Genomic DNA, 19,606 nt, shown 5'->3' with positions numbered 1-19,606 from the left:
CAAATTGTAAGAAATTTAATTTTATTAGTGATTATTTTAGTAATATGATTGTTTTTATAATTCTAGGTTACAGTCACAGCAGTTGCAATAACTTTTGATAAAAACCAGGCCTTACAGACCACAAAAGCCCATGTCGAAAAGTCACTGCAAAGAGGTAAATTTTGATGTCTGTCCCAGCTGTGTGCTAGGTTCTTAGGTTTAAACGGGGCAGTTGATGGCTGCTGAGTAACTGGTGTGTGTTTCTTCCCTAGCCTCCACAGATAACGAAGAGCTACTGCAGTTCCCGCTGGAGCTCTGCTCAGACTCACTGCCTTCTCATGCTTTCCCAGCGGCTAAAGGTTGGTCCCATGGATGCTCATGGTGTGGGAGTCCCTTGCTTCTCTCTGCCTCCTCACTAGAGTCCACTAAGGAGTCTGCCCTTCATCTGCCATTGTGTGTTTCCATATGTATAAATGGGGGAAATAATCTTCTTTCTTTACTTTGTGAAGAGATTATAAACTGTGAAGGTCATTTTTCTCATGTTCCATTCTTATACCTCAGTTCTACTAAAGTTTTAGCTTTTGAAGATTTGAATTTCCCAGTGTAAATACTTAAATATAGTGTATTTGGTATTTTACCTGGTTAGTTTTCTTCTAGTAGAGGTTTTTGAACATTTTAGATTTTCATAGATTCACTGGGGCATGCTCAGGTTAGCCATGTATGTTTCCATGTTTTACACCATGGCTGTAATTGAAGGATATTGTTTTCATAAGAAACAGTTTTTCAAATACAAAATATTTTCCCCTTAATGGGAATGGGAGGATTTTTTTAAATTTCTCTTTTTGTTTTTAGTATAATTTTTATTTTAACTTTTCAAAACTGTGTGTCTAATCCTATATTACATATTCAGTAAATGTAGTTTGTATTTTTTTCCTAAAGTTTTTAAATGAGAAATGATTCATTTGTTATTTAACATAAAATTAGTTACTATAATCATAACACTTGAAATTGCTCCATCTATGAATACTTTTATTTGAAAACAAATTATGTATAAAACAGAATAAGTGTGTGTGTTTGTGAGCATGCGTGTGTGCGTTCACTAAATCAGTCAGTGCAAAGCCTGTCTCTCCATGCAGGAGTATATGTTTTACCATAGACTTGAAGAGCTAAGTCGTGGTCTGATTCTGAACTTCCTTACCTGGTAGCTTGGTCATCTTCCTTGTATCAGCTCTCCACTCCAAGTTAGGACTTGTACACAGAATCTCGGCACTCCATACATCCCTGGAAGAGTGAAGGGGAATCCAGTTCCAAAGAGTCTGTGTTCAGATTTGAGTAAACATGGTTTCCAGAGAAGAAAACATCATTCTTAAGAATCTTCTTGAGGGGCCTGAGGACATGACTCAGAGGTTAAGGGCATTTAACCTCTTGCTGAGGATCAGATCTGGTTCCCATCACCCACATGGCAGCTGACAACTGTCTATATCTAGTTTAAGGGGATCTGATACCCTCTTCTGGCCTCTGGTTATCAGGTACACATACTCAGCATAGACATACATGCAGGCGAAACATTCGCACACATAAATAAGTCTTTTTTTTTTTTTTTAAATTTATTTATTATATATACAATATTCTGCCTGCATGTATGTCTGAATGCCAGAAGAGGGCACCAGATCTCATTACAAATGGTTGTGAGCTACCATGTAGTTGCTGGGAATTGAACTCAGGACCTCTGGAAGTGTTACCAGTGCTCCTAACCTCTGAGCCATCTCTCTCGCCCACATAAATAAGTCTTAAAAACATCTTTCTTGAGCTCCTTAGGTGTCATTCTTTTCGGGGATGAAAGAGAAGCCTCTGCAGTAAGAAATCACCCCTAAAGCCTAGTCAGTAAAGGTTGAGTCTGTTGCTAATTTACAAGAGTATATGTTTGGAGTCAGGGTGATATTAGCTGACCAGATGTAGCAGATGATTAGAAGAGGTTGTACGTTTGCCGTGTCCATACTGATGGCTTCCATAGTGTTGCAGGGTCAGTCACAACTGCTGCTTATATGGTTAGTATTGTGAAATGATTATGACTAAAGAACAAAGAAAAGAAGCGTTTGGATGCTTTTTTGTGAACTGCCCAAAGTGGTACAGCTCATTTTCAAAGGCAGCATGAGAGGCCTGAGGTGGAGGGAACGGTGGAATGCCTATCTGCAGCACTGCCGCTGAGCAGGTGTGCAAGTTGTCTGACTACAGACCTCTGTCAGCCTCAGCTTCTCATGTCGAAAATCTGAAAAGTTTCATACTTCCTTTTAGCTTTTAAGTTTTGAAAATTCCTTCAGTTTCTATATTTTGTGGGCCTATGATTGTTAACATGTTTGTATTGGAGTGGTTCAAGCCTTTAATCCCAGTACTTGGGAGGCAGAGGCAGGCAAATCTCTTGAGTTTGAGGCCAGCCTAGTGTACAGGACAGCCAGGGCTACACAGAGAAACCTTGTCTCAGGGGAAAAAAAATAAATAATCAAAAGTTGAATTCATGCCTGAGATCAGAGAGTTTCTGTAATTATCAGTTTCCAAGAAACTCCAGTCAGTTAGACCAGCAAGCCCAGTTTCTCTCTAAGTTGTGAGTCTCAGCACAGCCTCTGGGTGGGAGGTGCTGACAAGAGGGTGTGCAGTGAGATCTTCAACTCCATGCTTACAACGTTGGCTTCCTAGATAGTACCTGAAAAAGGGTTGCCAGAGTTGGAAAACCATTGGGCCACACCACACTACCTCACTACCATCCTAATAGCAGAACCTCTTGTCTACTAATGTACATAAAAACGTGTGCCACCCAGTGCTCCATGCAGAACACCTGTGCTTTCCTGGAGCATGAGCATCTCCGGTGAGTGCTTAGTGTCTGTCCCTTTCACATACTTGTGTGGGTTCTGGTTTGTGTTGCATGTATAGATTGGCTTTGCCTCCTCCATCTTTTCAGGACACGGGTTAAATATGCCTTTAAAAGTTATTTCAAGGTAATTTGGAAGATTTGAGGGTAAGGTGGCTTATAAAAGGTCTGAAGACTAGTCCAGTGGTCTTATGAGCATGAATGGAGTGTGCATGTGCTGTAGTAACATGACAAAGTGTTGAGTAGGAACAGAAAGTATGTGAAAACCTAAGTTTAGCTGTGTATAGTTAGGAAGCAGGCCCAGGGACTAGCCTGCTCCTTCAGACATTGACTTGTACTTACCATTCATGTTCTAAAGAGGGAGGAACTTGTTACTTGTTTCTCTCTTTTGATGTTGACAGGAAGAGTAGTTTGAAGAGCTAAGATAATATATTTATTAACAATTGCATCTATGCTTTTAGATAAACCTCCCTTTATTTTCTTGTTATCAACAAGGGTAAATGTCATGTGCTGCTTTCATTACGCGTATCTATCCTAATTCACCATATAGAGTAAACCAAACTCTGAACTGTCTAGCCATGGTCAGGTTTTCCATTTCATGATGAAGAATTTGGTGTTGTTTTTCATTTTCTTTTTTTTTTTTCTTTAGGTTTTTCAAGACAGGTTTCTCTGTGTAGTTTTGGTGCCTGTCCTGGATCTCACCCTGTAGACCAGGCTGGCCTCGAACTCACAGAGATTTGCCTGGCTCTGCCTTCTGAGTGCTGGGATTAAAGGTGTGTGGCACCACCGCCTAGTTGGTGTTTTTTTTTTTTCCAAAGTAACAAAAGTTTATTGGCTCAGATTTCTGGCTGACTCAGTGTCACTTTGATAGCTCCTTAGATTTGTTTGCTGTGAGATATTAGAAGGTGCTGATTTCAGTCATTTCTTAAAGAATGTCATGTGAAGGCTGTCAGGATTTTAGGAGGAACATGGATGGTGTGGTATCACCATGCAGCTTTTCTTGGAAGGCTGTGCTGTAAGAAAGCATGGGTAGCACAAATTCTATACTACCATAATGGTTTAGCCTCATCAGCATCCACACTTGAGGCTTTTTCCCCTGCATTTTTTAAAATGATACCTATAGAAAAAATGGAGAGAGATAAATACAGTAAAAATGTAGAATCTAAGTAAAGATATTCCTGGGTAAAAAATTTTAAAATGAGATTTTTTTTTTCTCATAGAATGTGGATGAGCTCAATAATTTTGAACTTTAATGTTTGTAAAAGGTTAGCACTACTTTAAAATCTGAAGTTATCAAAAACAAGCAAACAAACAAACAAATAAATAGAGCCAGGCAGCCACCTTTTTAATCCCAGCACTTGGGAGGCAGAGGCAGGAGGATCTCTGCAAGTTCCAGGACAGCCAAGGCTACACAGAGAAACTCTGTCTCAAAAAACCAAAAACCAAAAACAAAACAAAAAATCTTAAGACAAATCTTGAGATATTAGTTACAGTGAGCTAATGGACTTAAACAACTATAAGTCATATACTACTTTAAATATATCTCAAATATGGTATAAATCTAATCTGTCATAGAATGGTAGATTCATTTGGATATTGATAGTTTAATACTATCAAAAAGTTTCATTAGGATAATTTAGTGTCTCTTGGTTAAAAGTGCAGACAAGGATCTTTCCATACACTCTTGTTTCCTGTCTCTGTTGCTTGGTGCCTGCTCAGTCCTTTCTGCTCAGTGGCAGGTGCTGAGGCCTGCAGGGCAGGGAGCTCTGTTCAATCAGTCACTGACTACAGTAGCCAGCAGGAAAATCTGTGAACATTAGCTTTTATTTTTTCTACAAATAAATATTTCTGAATTCTTAACTGTATATAGTAGCACCCTATACTACTACAAATACCTTTATATAGTAATCATTTCATACATCTGCTGAATCTGCTTTTTAAAAACTGTACATTTTGACATTATGATCAAAATAGTGAAAGCAATAAAAAGAATCTGTAAATAGTCTTCATATAGTTGGATGGCCAAAGCAGTGGCAGGCGAGAGAAGCTATCAGGATAGAGAATGAGGAATATGAAAACTAAAGAGAGGCAAACCAGGTGTAACCCCAGAACTTGGAAGGCTGAGGCAGGCTAGCCCGGGATGTTAGAGTATGAGACTCTTTCTCAAAAACAAACAAATAAAGGAATGAAACAAGATGTAAAGATAGGTACAAGTGTCTGGCTCATTCAAGAGGAAGGGTGGAAGGAAGGGAGTTAATGAAAGCGGGGATAGAGTAGTTTTCCCCTGTTTTCAGGCAGCTTGAGGACAGTGAGGTGAGGTGCAGAAGAGGCCGAGGAGGGCAAAGCAAAGAAAAAGACCTAGACTGTGAAGGAGAGAGCTAACAATATTTGGAAGAGAAGCCATAAAGCATAGTCCTAAGAAGCCCAGATGCCCAGGAGTGGGTGCAAGACTATGACAGGGAGTTCAAAAAGGAGAAAGTAGTGGAGGGTGTTTGTCTTTAGTTGGAGAGTGTGACCCACGTGGAAGCTCATGACATGTTAGTGAATGTACACATTACTGATGTCTTGGGTTTCCATTAAAACTATTCAAATTGAAGCTGTTATTTCTATCTTTATGCCTTAATTTACAACTCTTATATGTAATTACTTTATCAGTTCATCCACCTCTAAGTAGCATTATGGGTAGGTTTATTTCTATCTTTTGATTCACCAATAACTTAGTTATTAAGCCACCTTTTTATATATAAAGTATATCCAATCATTTTTTATATTGATAAAAATTCCTGAAAGCATGTAAAAACTCAATTGTGATCATAGTAACTTAAAACTAAAAGTTTAAATGAGAAAATAATAAAAATTAAAGACTCTGGGCTACAAGAAAGTATTATTTTTTACTTTTACTCTACAAGAGAATAATTTTTGTAGGAATTTTTAATACAGTAATTTTTGAAAAGATGTTTACTCTAAAAAATGTACAGTAAAGATGATTGATATATTGTAATGATGAGACGTAAAAAGTCGCTAGAGTTAATTTGTGTTATAGTGGTCTTTGTCCAGTGTGTGTTGCTCACCAGAAAACAAGGTGACTTAGAAAGCCTAGAAACTTAGTGGCTCAGGGTTCTAGAGGCTTGAGAAGGCCTACATCATATTCTGGCAATGTGGAAGGCCCTTCTTCTTGCTGCATTATAGTGTGGGGGAAAGACCAAACTGATCCTTTACAGTGGTACCCATGTCACTGGAGGAGAGAGCTGTTTGACCTAACCAGCTGTAATACTGTTCTCATGGCAACAGAATGTCAGCATGTACCTCAAGGAGCTACAGTTGACAGATGCTTCTGTCACTACTTGTGACAGATAACTGAGAAGAACTTTAGAAGCATATGAAAGGAGGGAGGAGGAAGCCTTGCCACTTCTGCTGCTGCTGTTATTTTGGTCATTAATATGCTCATTAATGCTTACCCATTCTTAACCTGAGTTTGTTTTCTTCTCCATATTTGTGGCCATAGGGTTTGCTGAATATTGTTAGAGTAAGCTAAGAAAGTAATTTGTAATGGTATTTGCTTTGCCTGGTTAGATTTATTTCTCTGGGAGTGACAGAGTTATCACTTAATGATACCTTTTTGTTTTGTTTTTAGTTTGCTAACATGATCATGCTGTGTTTTGTGGATCTGGCTGATCTGGTACTTGTAGCTGGAGTTTTCTCCAGCCCTGCCTGGCCCACAGTTAGGACAAATCTCTCTCACCCTCCAGTACTGCAGCCACTCAGACCCAACTGAGTAAACACATGGAGACTTATATTGCTTACAAACTGTATGAACGTGGCAGGTTTCTTGTTATCTACTTCTTCTATCTTAAATTAACCCATTTCTATTAATCTGTAAGTTGTTACATGGTTGTAGCTTACTGGTGTCTTAACATGTTGCTTGTCATGGTGGCAGCTGGCAACATCTCCTTGCCTCAGCCTTCCACTTCCCAGAATTCTCCTCTCTGCTTGTCCTGCCTATACTTCCTGTCTGGCTACTGGCCAATCAGTGTTTTATTTATATAGAGCGATATCCACAGCAGGTACTTGTTATGTAGCCCCAGACTGGCTGTAAATATTTAGTCATCCTCCTGCCCAGACTCCTGGGGTAAAGGCATGCACCACATACCCACTGATGAGGATGACTTAAAGATCTGAAGCAGTGCCAGTGTGAGGACTCAGTGGGGAAGGGTACTTGCCACCAGCTCTGATGACCAACCTGAGTTCCATCCCTAGGTCTCATATGATTGAAGAAGGAAGCATGCCCTCTGCAGAGTGTCCCTTAACTGCTTACAGGGGCAGGTGCGCATACACACACACACACACACACACACACACACACACACACACACACATTGTGAAAGTGTGGACTGCTATGTGTCTTGATAACAGCTTTTTGCAGATGGAGTGGGGCTCTCACATGAGAACTGTTTGTCTCACTCCTCCATGTAGATGTTCTGATGACACAGAATTCAGTGCTAGCTCCCCAGCAGAGCTTGAGTGATACTTAATGAGAAATAATGAAATCTGTGTCCTCCATTTAAAAATGACCTGGAGATTGCTTATGTTTTATTGTTAATTAGTTACCAGTGTATCAATGAGCCACACTGCAAACAGTTGTAGTGCCTTCTTGTTTGAGAGCCTGTTACCTGGGAAGTGAGACTATACTGAGAAGGAGCCAAGAGTCTGAGGACTTCAGAGTTTAAGGTGTGCAAGTTGGACTGAGGTGCCAAAGTTCACTTGTCCCCAAACCATCTGACCTTGAGCATTTCTGTAAGAGTTAAGATCATAGCAAGTGTGTTAGTGATAACTATGCTATCCCAAGTATGCTAAAAGGGCTCCTTGAACATTGAAGAATGTGATTCAAAACTATTGAAGTTAGGGAATAAAGACCTATCTTTATAAGTATTTAGGGGGAGAGTGGCAATTTCAGAGAGAAATATCTACACTATAAAATCATGTAATCTGAAAGTTTCCTTTTCCCTTTATTTCCCTTCTCAAAAGCATGTACTCTTATTAGTTTATTCTCTGTAGAAAAATAACGTAATTTTATTTATTTATTTATTTTTTGAGTTAGGATCTTATGTAGCCTAGACTGATCAGACTCACTGCATAGCTGAGGATGACTTATAACTCCTAATCCTCCTCACACCTCTTCCCAAATGCCGGGTTTACAAGTATGCACCCAAATGCTTGGCTCATCATTGTGTGTTTACAAACAGATATAGTTTTCGTATTGCTTTGTACCATGTTGTTTCTACTTGGCACAGTTCAGGGTTGCTGTTAAATCACACACAGGAATACTGAGTTATGGGAGAGAATTTCATTTTAGTGGTTTCTAAAATTATTTTAGCTGTTCCTTCTTGCTCCTGAGAAAAATGTTCCTAGGATGCCCAATCTAAACTACTCTCCCTCCATCCTTTTCTCCCTCCCTCTCTCTCTGTCTCTCTCTTTCTGTTGATAGAGATCAAGTCCCAGAGCCTGTGCATGCTAGGCAGGCAGTCTACTATGAGGCTATAGTACCCTACCTCTTATTTTTTTGAGACAGCCTGGAACTCCTGCCTCTGCCTTTCAAGTTGGTAGGTGGGTGTTTGTCATCACACCCAGCTCAACTATACTTTCTGTAATGTATGCTCACAGAGTCTATCCTATTCAGCAGTAGCCCCAGAGAACCCTAGAAAACTCTAAGCCTGGAGTAGGCTGGTTGTTCTCTGTGTATGCATGGAGTCCCTTTCTGTCCTATGTGGTCTCTAGAAACTGTTAAGCCCCTGAATACATGTCAGGGCCTCCTTGTCTTCTTCCTGTATTCCCATCTCGTTCTGTCTCCTGAATCACAAGGACTGTACCAGTTAGGTATGTAGTCTGTGGACATGATAGTTGATGTTCAGGCATGTCTGCAGCATGGCACCTTCCCAGTCATCTGTGGCCTGCACCCAGTGATCCCATTTATTAATCAACTCCACATTCGGAGGACTGTTAATTACTGCATGCTCTCCAGTGTTAGCTACCAGATGAGAAGGCTACTCCATCTAGGAGAATGTTCCATTAAAAATCATATCTTGTGTAGTTAAATTTTATTAATTTGAAAATACTACCAAAAGGTCAAAACATTAGAGATGAAAAATGTTTTTACTTAGTTGATACTTTAAAAAAATTGGATGTCCCAAATAATTTTTAGTGTTTCTAATGAGCTATTCCTTTTTTTTTTTTTTAGTTTTATAATTCCTTGAAACAAAAATTCAAATAGGCTAGTACAGAAAAAGCATAAACAACAAAAATATATTGACTTTAATAGTACTTTTATATTTCCACAATATCTTACATATACACAACAAATGCCTGTCTGGATGCTACTCTCCAGCCTGCTAGGAAGAGTATGGTACTGTTTGGGTGATCCTGGGATTCCTATTCATCTCTCTGGAGATCTGTCAGTCACCCTTAAGTACCACAAAGTCTTGTTACCAGCAGAGAGAGTTGTTGATAAAATCAGATGGAGAGGTTGGAGGAGAGGAGGGCCAAGGCTAGGAAGTGGGGTTGATATGTGTGGAGCACGGGTGGTTACCTGGTGTGTGGTTTTTTTGTGGTACTAGCTCTTACCCTTCTCCTAAAATACTGCCTTCCATTTTCCTCTTCTGAGCCCTCCCCAGCACACTGACCCACCCTTTCTTTGGTCCCATCTTCTTGCCCTGTGCCATCATTCTACTAACATGCTACTGTTTGTACTTTCTCCAGAAACTCACTTGGTGTCATAGTAAGCAGCCGTCTTGGCATGGTATTTATTAATGGGGATAGTTTTCACATAATGGAACTGCGTTTTAAATGCTAATACTTGTATTTGGTTTGCCTTTATAATGAAGCCGTAAAGATTTACTTACTCTGTTCTTCGGGCTCACAGAAGATATTAACAATCAGCAGGAAGAAGTGCTGGCTTGTGCTTAGCATCTGAGCTAATGCTGTTCGTATTGTCTTACTAGAACATCTGGAGAGTGCGAGTTCTAACTCAGGTACACCAGCTGCACAGAGAGGTGAGTTTGCCTGGCTAAGCACACAGTCTCCATATGTGTGAGGCTGTAGTTGAGCTGACATACAGCTACAGACATAGACATGTCTGGACAGTGGAGTAGACATCAGATATGGCTTTACTGTATTTAGAATGTTTTACAAATCATTGATTATTTACTTTGTTATTATTTTTTAATATTGTAATAGTCTTCCCAGTTTCTAAGGTTTTAGCTCTTTAATCTTTTATAAATGGCAGCATGTAAAAGTTACTGTTTGTAGGAGTGCTAGCCACAAATCTTGCTGGAGGCCTTGCAGCCAGAAGTCAGACCTGGAAGCAGAATGTAGGATGACAATGACCGCTTGGTTTTCCTGGGTTTAGTAGCTGGGTTACTGATGGTGGAAAGAGGATACTTTAGTTAGAAACAGGTCAGCCTGTGAGGTGGTGGGGTTTTTGTTGTTGTTCTGTTTTGTTTTCCCCTTCAAGTATTTTCAGCACTTGATTCTTTTTTAGTTTTGATTTTTGGCTAAAGTGGGGGAGGGGTTGCTCATAATTGGTTGATTATAAGTTGGATTATAAATTAAAATCAGAAGCAATAAAACTCTTAGAAGGAGGAGAGCTCAGGCCTCAGCTGGACTGCACTTGTCCCCCTGAGACCACAGGCTCATGTGTTCAGCCCTCCGCCAGCCTCACTGGGTTTGGACACTTGAATGTCTAAGCTCCACTCCCCACTGGTTCTCCCTCTCCTGCCTGACCTGAAAAGGTCGCTCTTTCCCTAAGCTACAGCCAAGTTAAGTTACATCATCAAGGAGGATTATGGCGAGTAAGACACGTCATCCATATTTTTCTTTGTGTTTTCTTTTGTTTTCTGTCTGTGTTTTCAGCAACGTCAGTTGATTACAGTTCCTTTGCAGACAGATGCAGCAGCTGGATAGAGCTCATTAAACTGAAAGCTCAGACCATAAGGCGCGGATCAATTAAGACAAGTAGGCGGATGTTTCTACCACATTCTGATGACCTGAGAAGCATATCCCTGATTTCCCAGTGGTGAAGGCTAGACCTTACTGCCTAGTAACAACATTGCCAATCAGTCATGTATTTGAGTGTGAAAGCTCCAGATGCTTGGTCCTTTGTGAGAAGTTATTGTAGATAGAGTCTCTCAGTGGTTACTTCTAGCTGTAGAATTGTCTTTTAAATTTTATATTTATGAAACTTTCTGAAAGTACATGGATGTGGCCAGCTTTCTTGTTGAAGAGACACTCTTCCGGGATCCAGTGAACTACTGACTGCATGGCTGTCAGCTTCCTAAGCCTGAAATTCAGACAGGGTACAGAAAGGGTCAAGTGTGCCTACAAAGTTGACAGCTGGTCTTACTGCTAGACTTCAGAGAGGTGATTTATATCCTGTGTTTTGGCAGGTTTTCAGAAAACAATATTTGAGTGAATGTACAAGGGAAAGAACTACATTTTAAAGGGGGTGATACAGAAAATAGAACAGAATCGTATTTTTAACCCTAGAGGTACCAAATTAACAACTAGACAACCTTAGATTCCCCTTGTGGAAACAGGCATGATGGTGACCCTGTAGCTGGTTGTGAGGTTAGGAAAACACAGGGATGTGTGTTTATTGCAGTTACTTAGTAAGTGGTGGTAACTATTTTACCTGTTCTTCCCCAAACATCCCTTAGACAGCCAAGATTGCTTGTTAAAGGTTAAATTATGTGGCTGTTTAATCAAAAAAGTTTGGGAAGGAAATATAGAGATGTATTACACCTAGTGTTACCTAGGCTGCCTGCTGTCAACAGTGATGGAGTGTCGGAGACAGGTGGAAAATGTCCTGGGAATGTAACAACTTTCACACTCTCCTTGGAAAATTTGTTTCTACAGCAGCTACCTTACCGCTCTGGCGCTTTCCTTTCTCCACTATGTAACCGATCATTGTGTGCCTAGCTACACTGCATCAACATTTTCCTTTGCAGGAATGCCATTTTCCTTCCCAAAGAATTCCATTCCAGCATCTCCTCATGTTTCTGTTTCTCTCTCTCTCTCTCTCTCTCTCTCTCTCTCTCTCTCTCTCTCTCTCTCTCTCTGAATTGCATGTGGTGCATGATAATTTCTTTTCTTTCATGACATGGCTTAGTCTCACAGACAGCTGAATGTTGTCACCTCTTGTTTGGAAACCTTAGGGGATTATCTAGTTCCCAGTGTCTGTTCTTAATGTTTTCGTTATTTCTCCAATTTTAGCTGTGACGGTTGAGAAAGCAAGTCCCATGGGTGATGGAAATTTCCGGAATCGCTCTGCTCCACCTTGTGCAAGTTCCACAGTCGGGGTTGTTAAGATGACGCCTCTTTCTTTCATTCCTGGAGCAAAGATAACAAAATATCTCGGCATCATTAACATGTTTTTTATTAGAGAAACTACTTCTCTCCGTGAGGTAACTTTACAAAACTTAAATTTTTTTTTCTTGAAAGAGTGAGTAATAAAACCAAGTTCTAAATAACATAGACTCTTATATTTTACTTATTTACCTATTTGTGACCTGTCCAGATGGATTTTTGTATAAGACTTGCATTTCATACAGTCACCCATTTTACAAGAGTTGTATCTGATTCAAATTTGTTTCTAGAAGTTCTAGACCCTTATTGTAAAACAAATAACTTCCTTTTATATTTGATGCAAGATTTAAAACCGCCCTGACAGGACATCCTATGTTTTCTAAGTAGCTGTTTTGTTAAGGTGCATTTAAGCAGCAGGTTTTTTTTTTTTTTTTTGAGCTGAGGATCAAACCCAGGGCCTTGCGCTTGCTCGGCAAGCGCTCTACCACTGAGCTAAGTCCCCAACCCTAAACAGCAGTTTTTAAGGACCCACATTTAGAAGTAGTAGATTTTTATAGTAGCTGTGTGATGCAGAGATACTGTATTTACCTCTGCTCTCTTCCCTCTGGAAAAGAAGGAGCCCACTGGTTCTCAGTCCTGACTGTACAGAGCGCTGTTTCCCGCCATTCTCAGTGCACACGGGGAACTGTTACATAGTGGTTATGGAATTTTATGTCATATGATTCAGTTTCAAAATCAAGGCCACTCTATTGTGTCATTTGTAACATGGGAATTTAACCTAATAGAAAAGGAAATTATATTGTATCTTATGAGTCAGGGCTGCTGATCAAATTAGTATTATGAATAGGGAAACTGAAATTACTGAGGTGTGAAACCCTATCATCTCTGTTTTAATGTCGCAGCAGTTTGTGTTGTGGAAAGTGCCTTTCTTACAAGATGACTCAGCTGTGCTTCGCTTTGTGTCACGGGAAGCTCTTGTGTGCTTGTGCTCTTGGAACAGCTGTCTGCACACCACACTTCCTTCTCCCAGAGTGAAGCCTGCCTGGCACAGAGCCAGCACAATATGTCTTTCTTTAAATAAATGAATAATGTCTGACAGGTTAATTAGTTAGGTGTATGCTTGCTTTAAGATAATCTGGCGTAATTGTACTCTAATTATGTTTACGTGGAGAATAAACCATGTAGTCTCAGAACCTCTTAATAATAGAGAATTAAAGTCCACTGAAGTTTGACAGATAGGTTTGTTTCAAAATTGACGTGTTGTTGTTGTTGTTTCCTTTTCTAGTCACTCCTAGTTGTGTATGGTATAGTGTAGGGCACACATGATCCTGTTGTCTCAGCCTGGTAGATAGTGGGGTCCAGGCACAAGCTGCTGGCCACCCTGGAGTCTGTGTGTTTTCACTTCCTTACTCTTTGCTCTTGTGGAAGCTTTCCCTACTGCGGTGCCACTGCCTGGTCAGTCTCCCTGCAGCAGAGACCTGCACCATTAGCCAAGGGTGCAGCATCCCACATGTGCCATTGCCTGGTCAGTCTCCCTGCAGCAGAGACCTGCACCATTAGCCAAGGGTGCAGCATCCCACATGTGCCGTTGCCTGGTGAGATCCTTCTTACAGTCATTTGTGCTTCTATAACTGACCTGCACATATTCTGTCCTCTCTAGACACCAGGCATATATGTAGTACACAGACATATACACGGGCAGAGCATTCATGCATGTCAACTTTTTAAAGATGTACTTAAGAAAATAATTTAGTTCCTAGTAGAAGACTCCGCTGTTCCTTAACTCCAGTTTAATTCAGAAATGTCCTTAACCTCACCTCAAGTAGAGTTGATAGAAAACTTAAGTAGAAAAGCATTTAAGCTATTGACTGGCTTTTAATTTCTGTTTTGTTTGGTTTTATAACAGAAAAAGTTCGCCATACTGCTCTTTTCATGCTCTGGCAATGCATATGGAATTTTACTTGTGTAGTGCTGAATTGTGTATTAGTATATGATGTGGAAAACAGGTGTAGGCCCAGCCAGGCTGAGTCCAGAAGTTCACGATTCTGACCCTGTGTACCCATGATGATGACGATGGTGATGAGGATAGGTGTAGATGAGTCTAGTCGAGCACTTGCTGAGCGGCACAAAGCCCTGGGGTTGTTCTCCAGCATCACGTTCATAAATTATACATTGTGTATAATAAAAGCTAGTCATGGACAAATTACAGTTTATCTGAGCTTTAATGAGAGTACTCTAAAATCCTTACTCAGAGGTGTGTTTATTAAAAGTATGTTTATTAATGCAAAAAAACACCCCTCACTATGAGGGAAATGTAAATGATTGTCTTGTACACTAAGGCAATTTAGAATGTGTATGTGCTTTTGACATTTTACATGTGTTCCTAGCTGAATGTGATACAATGGTCTCATCCATTATTTGCAGGAAGGAGGAGTCAGTGGTTTCCTCCATGCTTTCATTGCTGAAGTGTTTGCCATGGTAAGAGCTCACGTTGCTGCACTGGGAGGGAATGCTGTTGTTTCCTACATTATGAAACAGTGTGTCTTCATGGAGAATCCGAGTAAGAACCAGGTGAGACGACTAAACATCTCTAAGGCAGTCTGAAAATGACCTCTGGCCTGTTCACATCCATGCCCTTCTAGAAGAATTAATTGGTTTTTAGAATTAGATTCTAGATGCTTAAAGCATACCTAAGTGACTTTATTAATCGTGTAATCATCATCGCTCAGGCTGTGTTCCACATCTCACATGACTAGCTGTCACCCTTAATTAAATATTGCTGGAATTTTTGCACTGAGTTACTGCTTCTGCCACTTTGGTGGTGAACTTTGGGAATATGGATGTGACTGTATCCCCTCTCAGAAGATCTGAGGCACCCCTCACTCTGTGTGCTGGGATGTCTAGGTTTACCTGCCTTGATGGTGAAGAGCATACAGTAGGGGCAGACTGCTTATTTATTTCTATTAAATGTTACTCTGTAAATGGGGTATAGAATAAGAAGAGGTCTTATTAGATTAAACCTTAGAATATCGTACTTTTATTAATTAATTTTAACTGAAAGAGCTCAAACATTTTAAAGATTTCTTCTAAAATTAAATAATTATATAAGTAACAAAATATCCTGAAGGCAGCATGCCCCATCCTACTCCACTTGGTACATACATAAATCACATTTTGTATGACACACATGATAAATGGACTTGCGCCCTGAGCACGGGATATGCAGGCAGACACTGCATTCAGGAGACTGCAATGCAGGTTTCACAGGAATGAGAAGAGTAGATGTGTGTGTCTTTGTGGGTATGGACTTTGCTGCCAGCTGTATACTTAGATATTATAATTAAGGGCAAATTATTTTTGCATTCTTAGTACTCCTGGCTTTTCTTGGATAAAGCAATCTTCACAGTGAGCTTCTGTCATAAATTTGCGAGCAATGTAAGAGGAGAGTCAAACACAGCTTTAGCCTTATTTCAGAGCCATTAAGTTAATCAATTTCTTGAAAAAGGTAAACCATTTAACCATCTTTTCAGTTCTGCTTGTTAGTTTCTTCCACTAACATTAATAGATGTTAAAGAATAGTCGTATTCTGAAAGCCAGAAAACAGCTTTCTGATATGTTTGGTGAAGCAGGTTACAGTGGGAATCTTGTCATACACGCTGAAGAGCCCTGGCAGTCAGCTGGACAATTAAGGAAGATACGACATTGATGTCTGGTCTCCACACATGCAGACTAGAGTGCCTGCAGCCCCTTAACCCCATCCCACACACTTCATGGGCCTGTGTGTTCTTCCCACTGAAGAAACCATCCTGACCTTGTTTTTTTATATTTTCAAGATATATATGGACATATATATAGTCTTTTATATTATGATATTTTAATGTATGTTTTGGAGGAGTTGTATCCAATTCAAACTTCAACAATTCAATTAAAAAATAAGTATAGGAGGTAGGAGAAGCAGGCAGAGCTGTATGACTTTGAGGCCAGCCCGGTCCCCATAGCTCTGGGTTACCCAGGTGTCTTAGTTAGGGTTTCAATTGCTGTGAAGAGACACCATGACCATGACAACTCTTATACAGGAAAATATTTAACTGGGGTGGCTTACATTTTCAGAGGTTTAGTCCATTATCATCATGATGTAACATGGTGGTGTGCAGGCAGACATGGTGCTGGAGAAGTAGCCTAGCATTCTATATCTTGACTTGAAAGCATCAGAAAGTGGTCTGGACTCACTGGACATGGCTTGAGCTTATATGAGGTCTCAAAGCCTGCCTTCACAGTGACACACTTCCTCCAACAAGACCACACCTACTCCAGCAAGGTCACACTTCTTAATAGTGCCACTCCCTTTAGGAGCCTTTTTCTTTCAAACCACTACACCAGGATTACATAGTGAGACCCTGTCTCAAAACCATTAAATATATAAATAGAAAAGGTTCTCCCTGGTCTGTGTTCCAGCCAATCAATTTCTTTACCTATACAGCTGAAGTCATTAGTGCCTTTCTTTTCTTCTTATATATTTTAATGTCACTTCTGTTCCTGAGGATATAGAGAGTGTCTTAGCTGCACACAAGCAAGTACACAATTCACATCACTTCTGCATACAGGGTAGTACTGCTATGCACGTGATTTTGTAGCTGGTTTTTTCACTTCTTTTTTTTTTTTTAAATGACTTTCTCAGCTCGAGGCCTAAGGATTGTCTTCATTGCTCCTTCATCCACTCAGCACTCCACAGTGTTAGTCACTCAGAATCCTCAGCTGTTTCCTCCTGTAGGAGGTAGCTGTTGACTGCTTCTCTGATGTATATACAGTGCTATAAGAACTAACATGGACATAAGGGGCTAGCACAGTGAGTGTGTCCATAGGGAAGGGCTCTCATTTTTGTAGTTTTCATATGGGACAGAATGTGCCTCCATTGACACTATTTTCCACATTCTAAGTATTTTCATTAATTTATCACATTTATGACACTCAGCCATATTGATAGAGTTTTGTGTATTTTTACTTCTCTTTAGTATTTCAGGTATAACTTCTGTATTTTCACTTTCTTCTTGATGGTATTTACATTAATTTTAGTATTTTCCTCTTATAAACATGCTGCCATAAAAAGTCCCATCCAAAATTTTTCCCTAGAGGAAAATACAAAATACAGGCCAGAATGGTGAAAGTATTGCAGAGTTCATACTTTTTTCTGCTCTGTGAGAGACTGACACGTTGCTTTTCAGAGTGGTTGCTCTTTTCCAGTACCTGTTTATTGCCCTCTGCCTTTGTCAGCACCTCATAAGATCTAGCTTTCACCAGCTCTCCAGTATATATGGCATAGGCTCTTATTGTCAAGTTTATAGATCTCTGATTTATAGCAGGCTTGAATATTTTGTCATTTGTTCCCAGACTTTCTGGATTTCTTTGCTTGTGAACATTTCCTTTTCTGAGCATCTGCTGGGTTCTTTTATCTAGTAGTTGATTGGTCTGTGCTGGATTTGGTTTTCTCCCAGATCCCTTGCATAGCAGGCATCTGACCACTGTGGCTGCATGCACCTGGGCTTCTGTCTGCTGTTTTCACAGGCGCAGTGTCTCATAAATGTCAGTGGTGATGCAGTGGTTTTTGTTCGTGAATCTGACTTAGAGGTCATGTCAACTCAGCAGCCAGTTGTCAACTGCCAGCCGTCATGTACTGGAGAAGTTACAACCTGAAGACAGAAGGAGCTCAACTGAATGAAATTCATCTGTCTCCATTGTTTGTCGTCATCTTCTCAGACCAAAAACCCAGCCTGGGATAGATAACTAAGGAGGAATGAGTATGAGTTGGTTTGGTTTGTGTGGACGTCTTGGAGACTTAAGAATTTCTGATCTTGACACTTCATTTGCCCTGTTTACACAGACAGACCCCATGGAATCTAGCACCTTCAGTTACAGGAGTTATTTGTAATTTATGTTGATTTTAATAAAATTATAATTAAAAATGAAATGGGAAGATTGTTAAGAGGCTGCAATAAGTAGCTTCTGTAACAAAGAAAACTAAGCAGGAATCCAGATTGCTAATGAGTCCATAGTTGATTTGAGAAATGGAGGAAATTACTGTGTATTTTCAGAAAATTACTCTGTGGGTTTCTCAGTACCTTTTGCTTGAAATGAGGAATTTGTTAGCTGGACAGGTAATGTACTTCAGCCATATTTAAAAGGAAAATTCTACAGTGTGCATCTGCAGTCTTATCTGATGCTCGAAGGAGCTTCCCCTGGAAGCTTCCATATCAAGGAGTGGGGAGACACCTCAAGACTGGCTGTCCACATCAAGGAGTGGGGAGACACCTCATGACTGGCTGTCCACATCAAGGAGTGGGGAGACACCTCATGACTGGCTGTCCACATCAAGGAGTGGGGAGATGCCTCATGAACTGGTTGTCCACATTGAGGAAGGAGGAGGATGCTTCAAAACTGTCTGTTGCTTCATATTTAATTGTCTAGAAGAGGCTTGGCTTTAACTGGGGAGAGTCCATTGGGAAACATATTCAAGTAGTGAAAATACAGTCAACCTAGGAAAAACAAGACTGTTTTTTCACAATATAAATTGCACTCTTACTAATCTAGGGACTTTGGAGAGGTACACTATTTGGTATAGACTTGGAAATGAGACTTGAATATGCTGTGACGTGTTGGATGTTTGTATTGTCTTACCTATGCCAGGTACCCACTGCTAATGAAATATCAAAGCCCTCCTTTGCCCAACAAAATTTCCTTATAAAACTTAGAATTTTTATTCTCTCAGAACAACAAATTACCCTAAAGATGAAAAGTCAACTTATTGTTATACAGGTGTCAATATTTTTCTGTATTTTGTTTATAATTTTATTTTTTAAATAAAAAGTTGGTAAACAGTGATTCTATTTCTTTGCCTTTTTGATGTGATGTTTCTGAGTCATTACTATTATTTCATCTCCACACACTCATTCCTGAAGTCAGTAAATATCCTGAGCATCTACTGTATGGTGGATCCTCATCTTCAGTGTGTGTGTGTGTGTGTGTGTGTGTGTGTGTGTGTGTGTGTGTGTGTGTTTATGGCACTCCTGCTGTCCTTGGGCAGTTAGCTATTCAATACCTGCTTCTGAATGTCTTTTAGATCATAGGGCGTAGTTGTAGGTCATGAGCAAATGTATGCAAGTTCTCACATGCATCAGACTTCCAGTTCAGTGACCTGCATACTCTGTGTCAGGGAGTCTGATAAACAGTTTGATTTAATCTTTTTTAGCCTAATGCAGCTTTGCTGAAATAGAATTCTCACAAGTTTGCCCCTATCATGCACTTCTTGCTGATCAGCGTGGCATAGAGCTGCATGGCTACCACCATGTGCTATCTCAGGTCATTCTCTTCACACAGAACAGCAGTATACCTAGTAGCAGTTTCCATTTT

General features: G+C 40.1%; 1 protein-coding gene across 24 annotated transcripts in view; it reads left to right on the top strand.

Annotated features, from left to right (window-relative positions):
* The window catches only part of C2cd5 (C2 calcium dependent domain containing 5), a 95,888-nt gene extending 76,819 nt beyond the window's left edge, over positions 1–19,069 (top strand). For 9 of the 24 annotated variants that reach the window (XM_036180634.1, XM_036180629.1, XM_036180631.1 and 6 more), the window contains 7 exons: positions 67–154; positions 252–338; positions 9,841–9,891; positions 10,751–10,852; positions 12,110–12,300; positions 14,627–14,773; positions 17,765–19,069. In XM_036180634.1, the coding sequence (XP_036036527.1) occupies positions 67–154; positions 252–338; positions 9,841–9,891; positions 10,751–10,852; positions 12,110–12,300; positions 14,627–14,773; positions 17,765–17,893 (795 nt within the window). In that variant the 3' untranslated portion in view covers positions 17,894–19,069. The remainder of the gene's footprint in view (positions 1–66; positions 155–251; positions 339–9,840; positions 9,892–10,750; positions 10,853–12,109; positions 12,301–14,626; positions 14,774–17,764) is intronic. The other 15 variants (XM_036180639.1, XM_036180628.1, XM_036180641.1 and 12 more) reach the window with 3 other exon arrangements.
* The last annotated feature ends 537 nt before the right edge of the window (positions 19,070–19,606 follow it).

Source organism: Onychomys torridus, chromosome 3 (assembly GCF_903995425.1).
Source record: "Onychomys torridus chromosome 3, mOncTor1.1, whole genome shotgun sequence".
Taxonomy (NCBI): domain Eukaryota; kingdom Metazoa; phylum Chordata; class Mammalia; order Rodentia; family Cricetidae; genus Onychomys; species Onychomys torridus.
The sequence above is the reverse complement of the archived record's forward strand: the minus strand, read 5'-3'. Positions and strand labels throughout refer to the sequence as shown.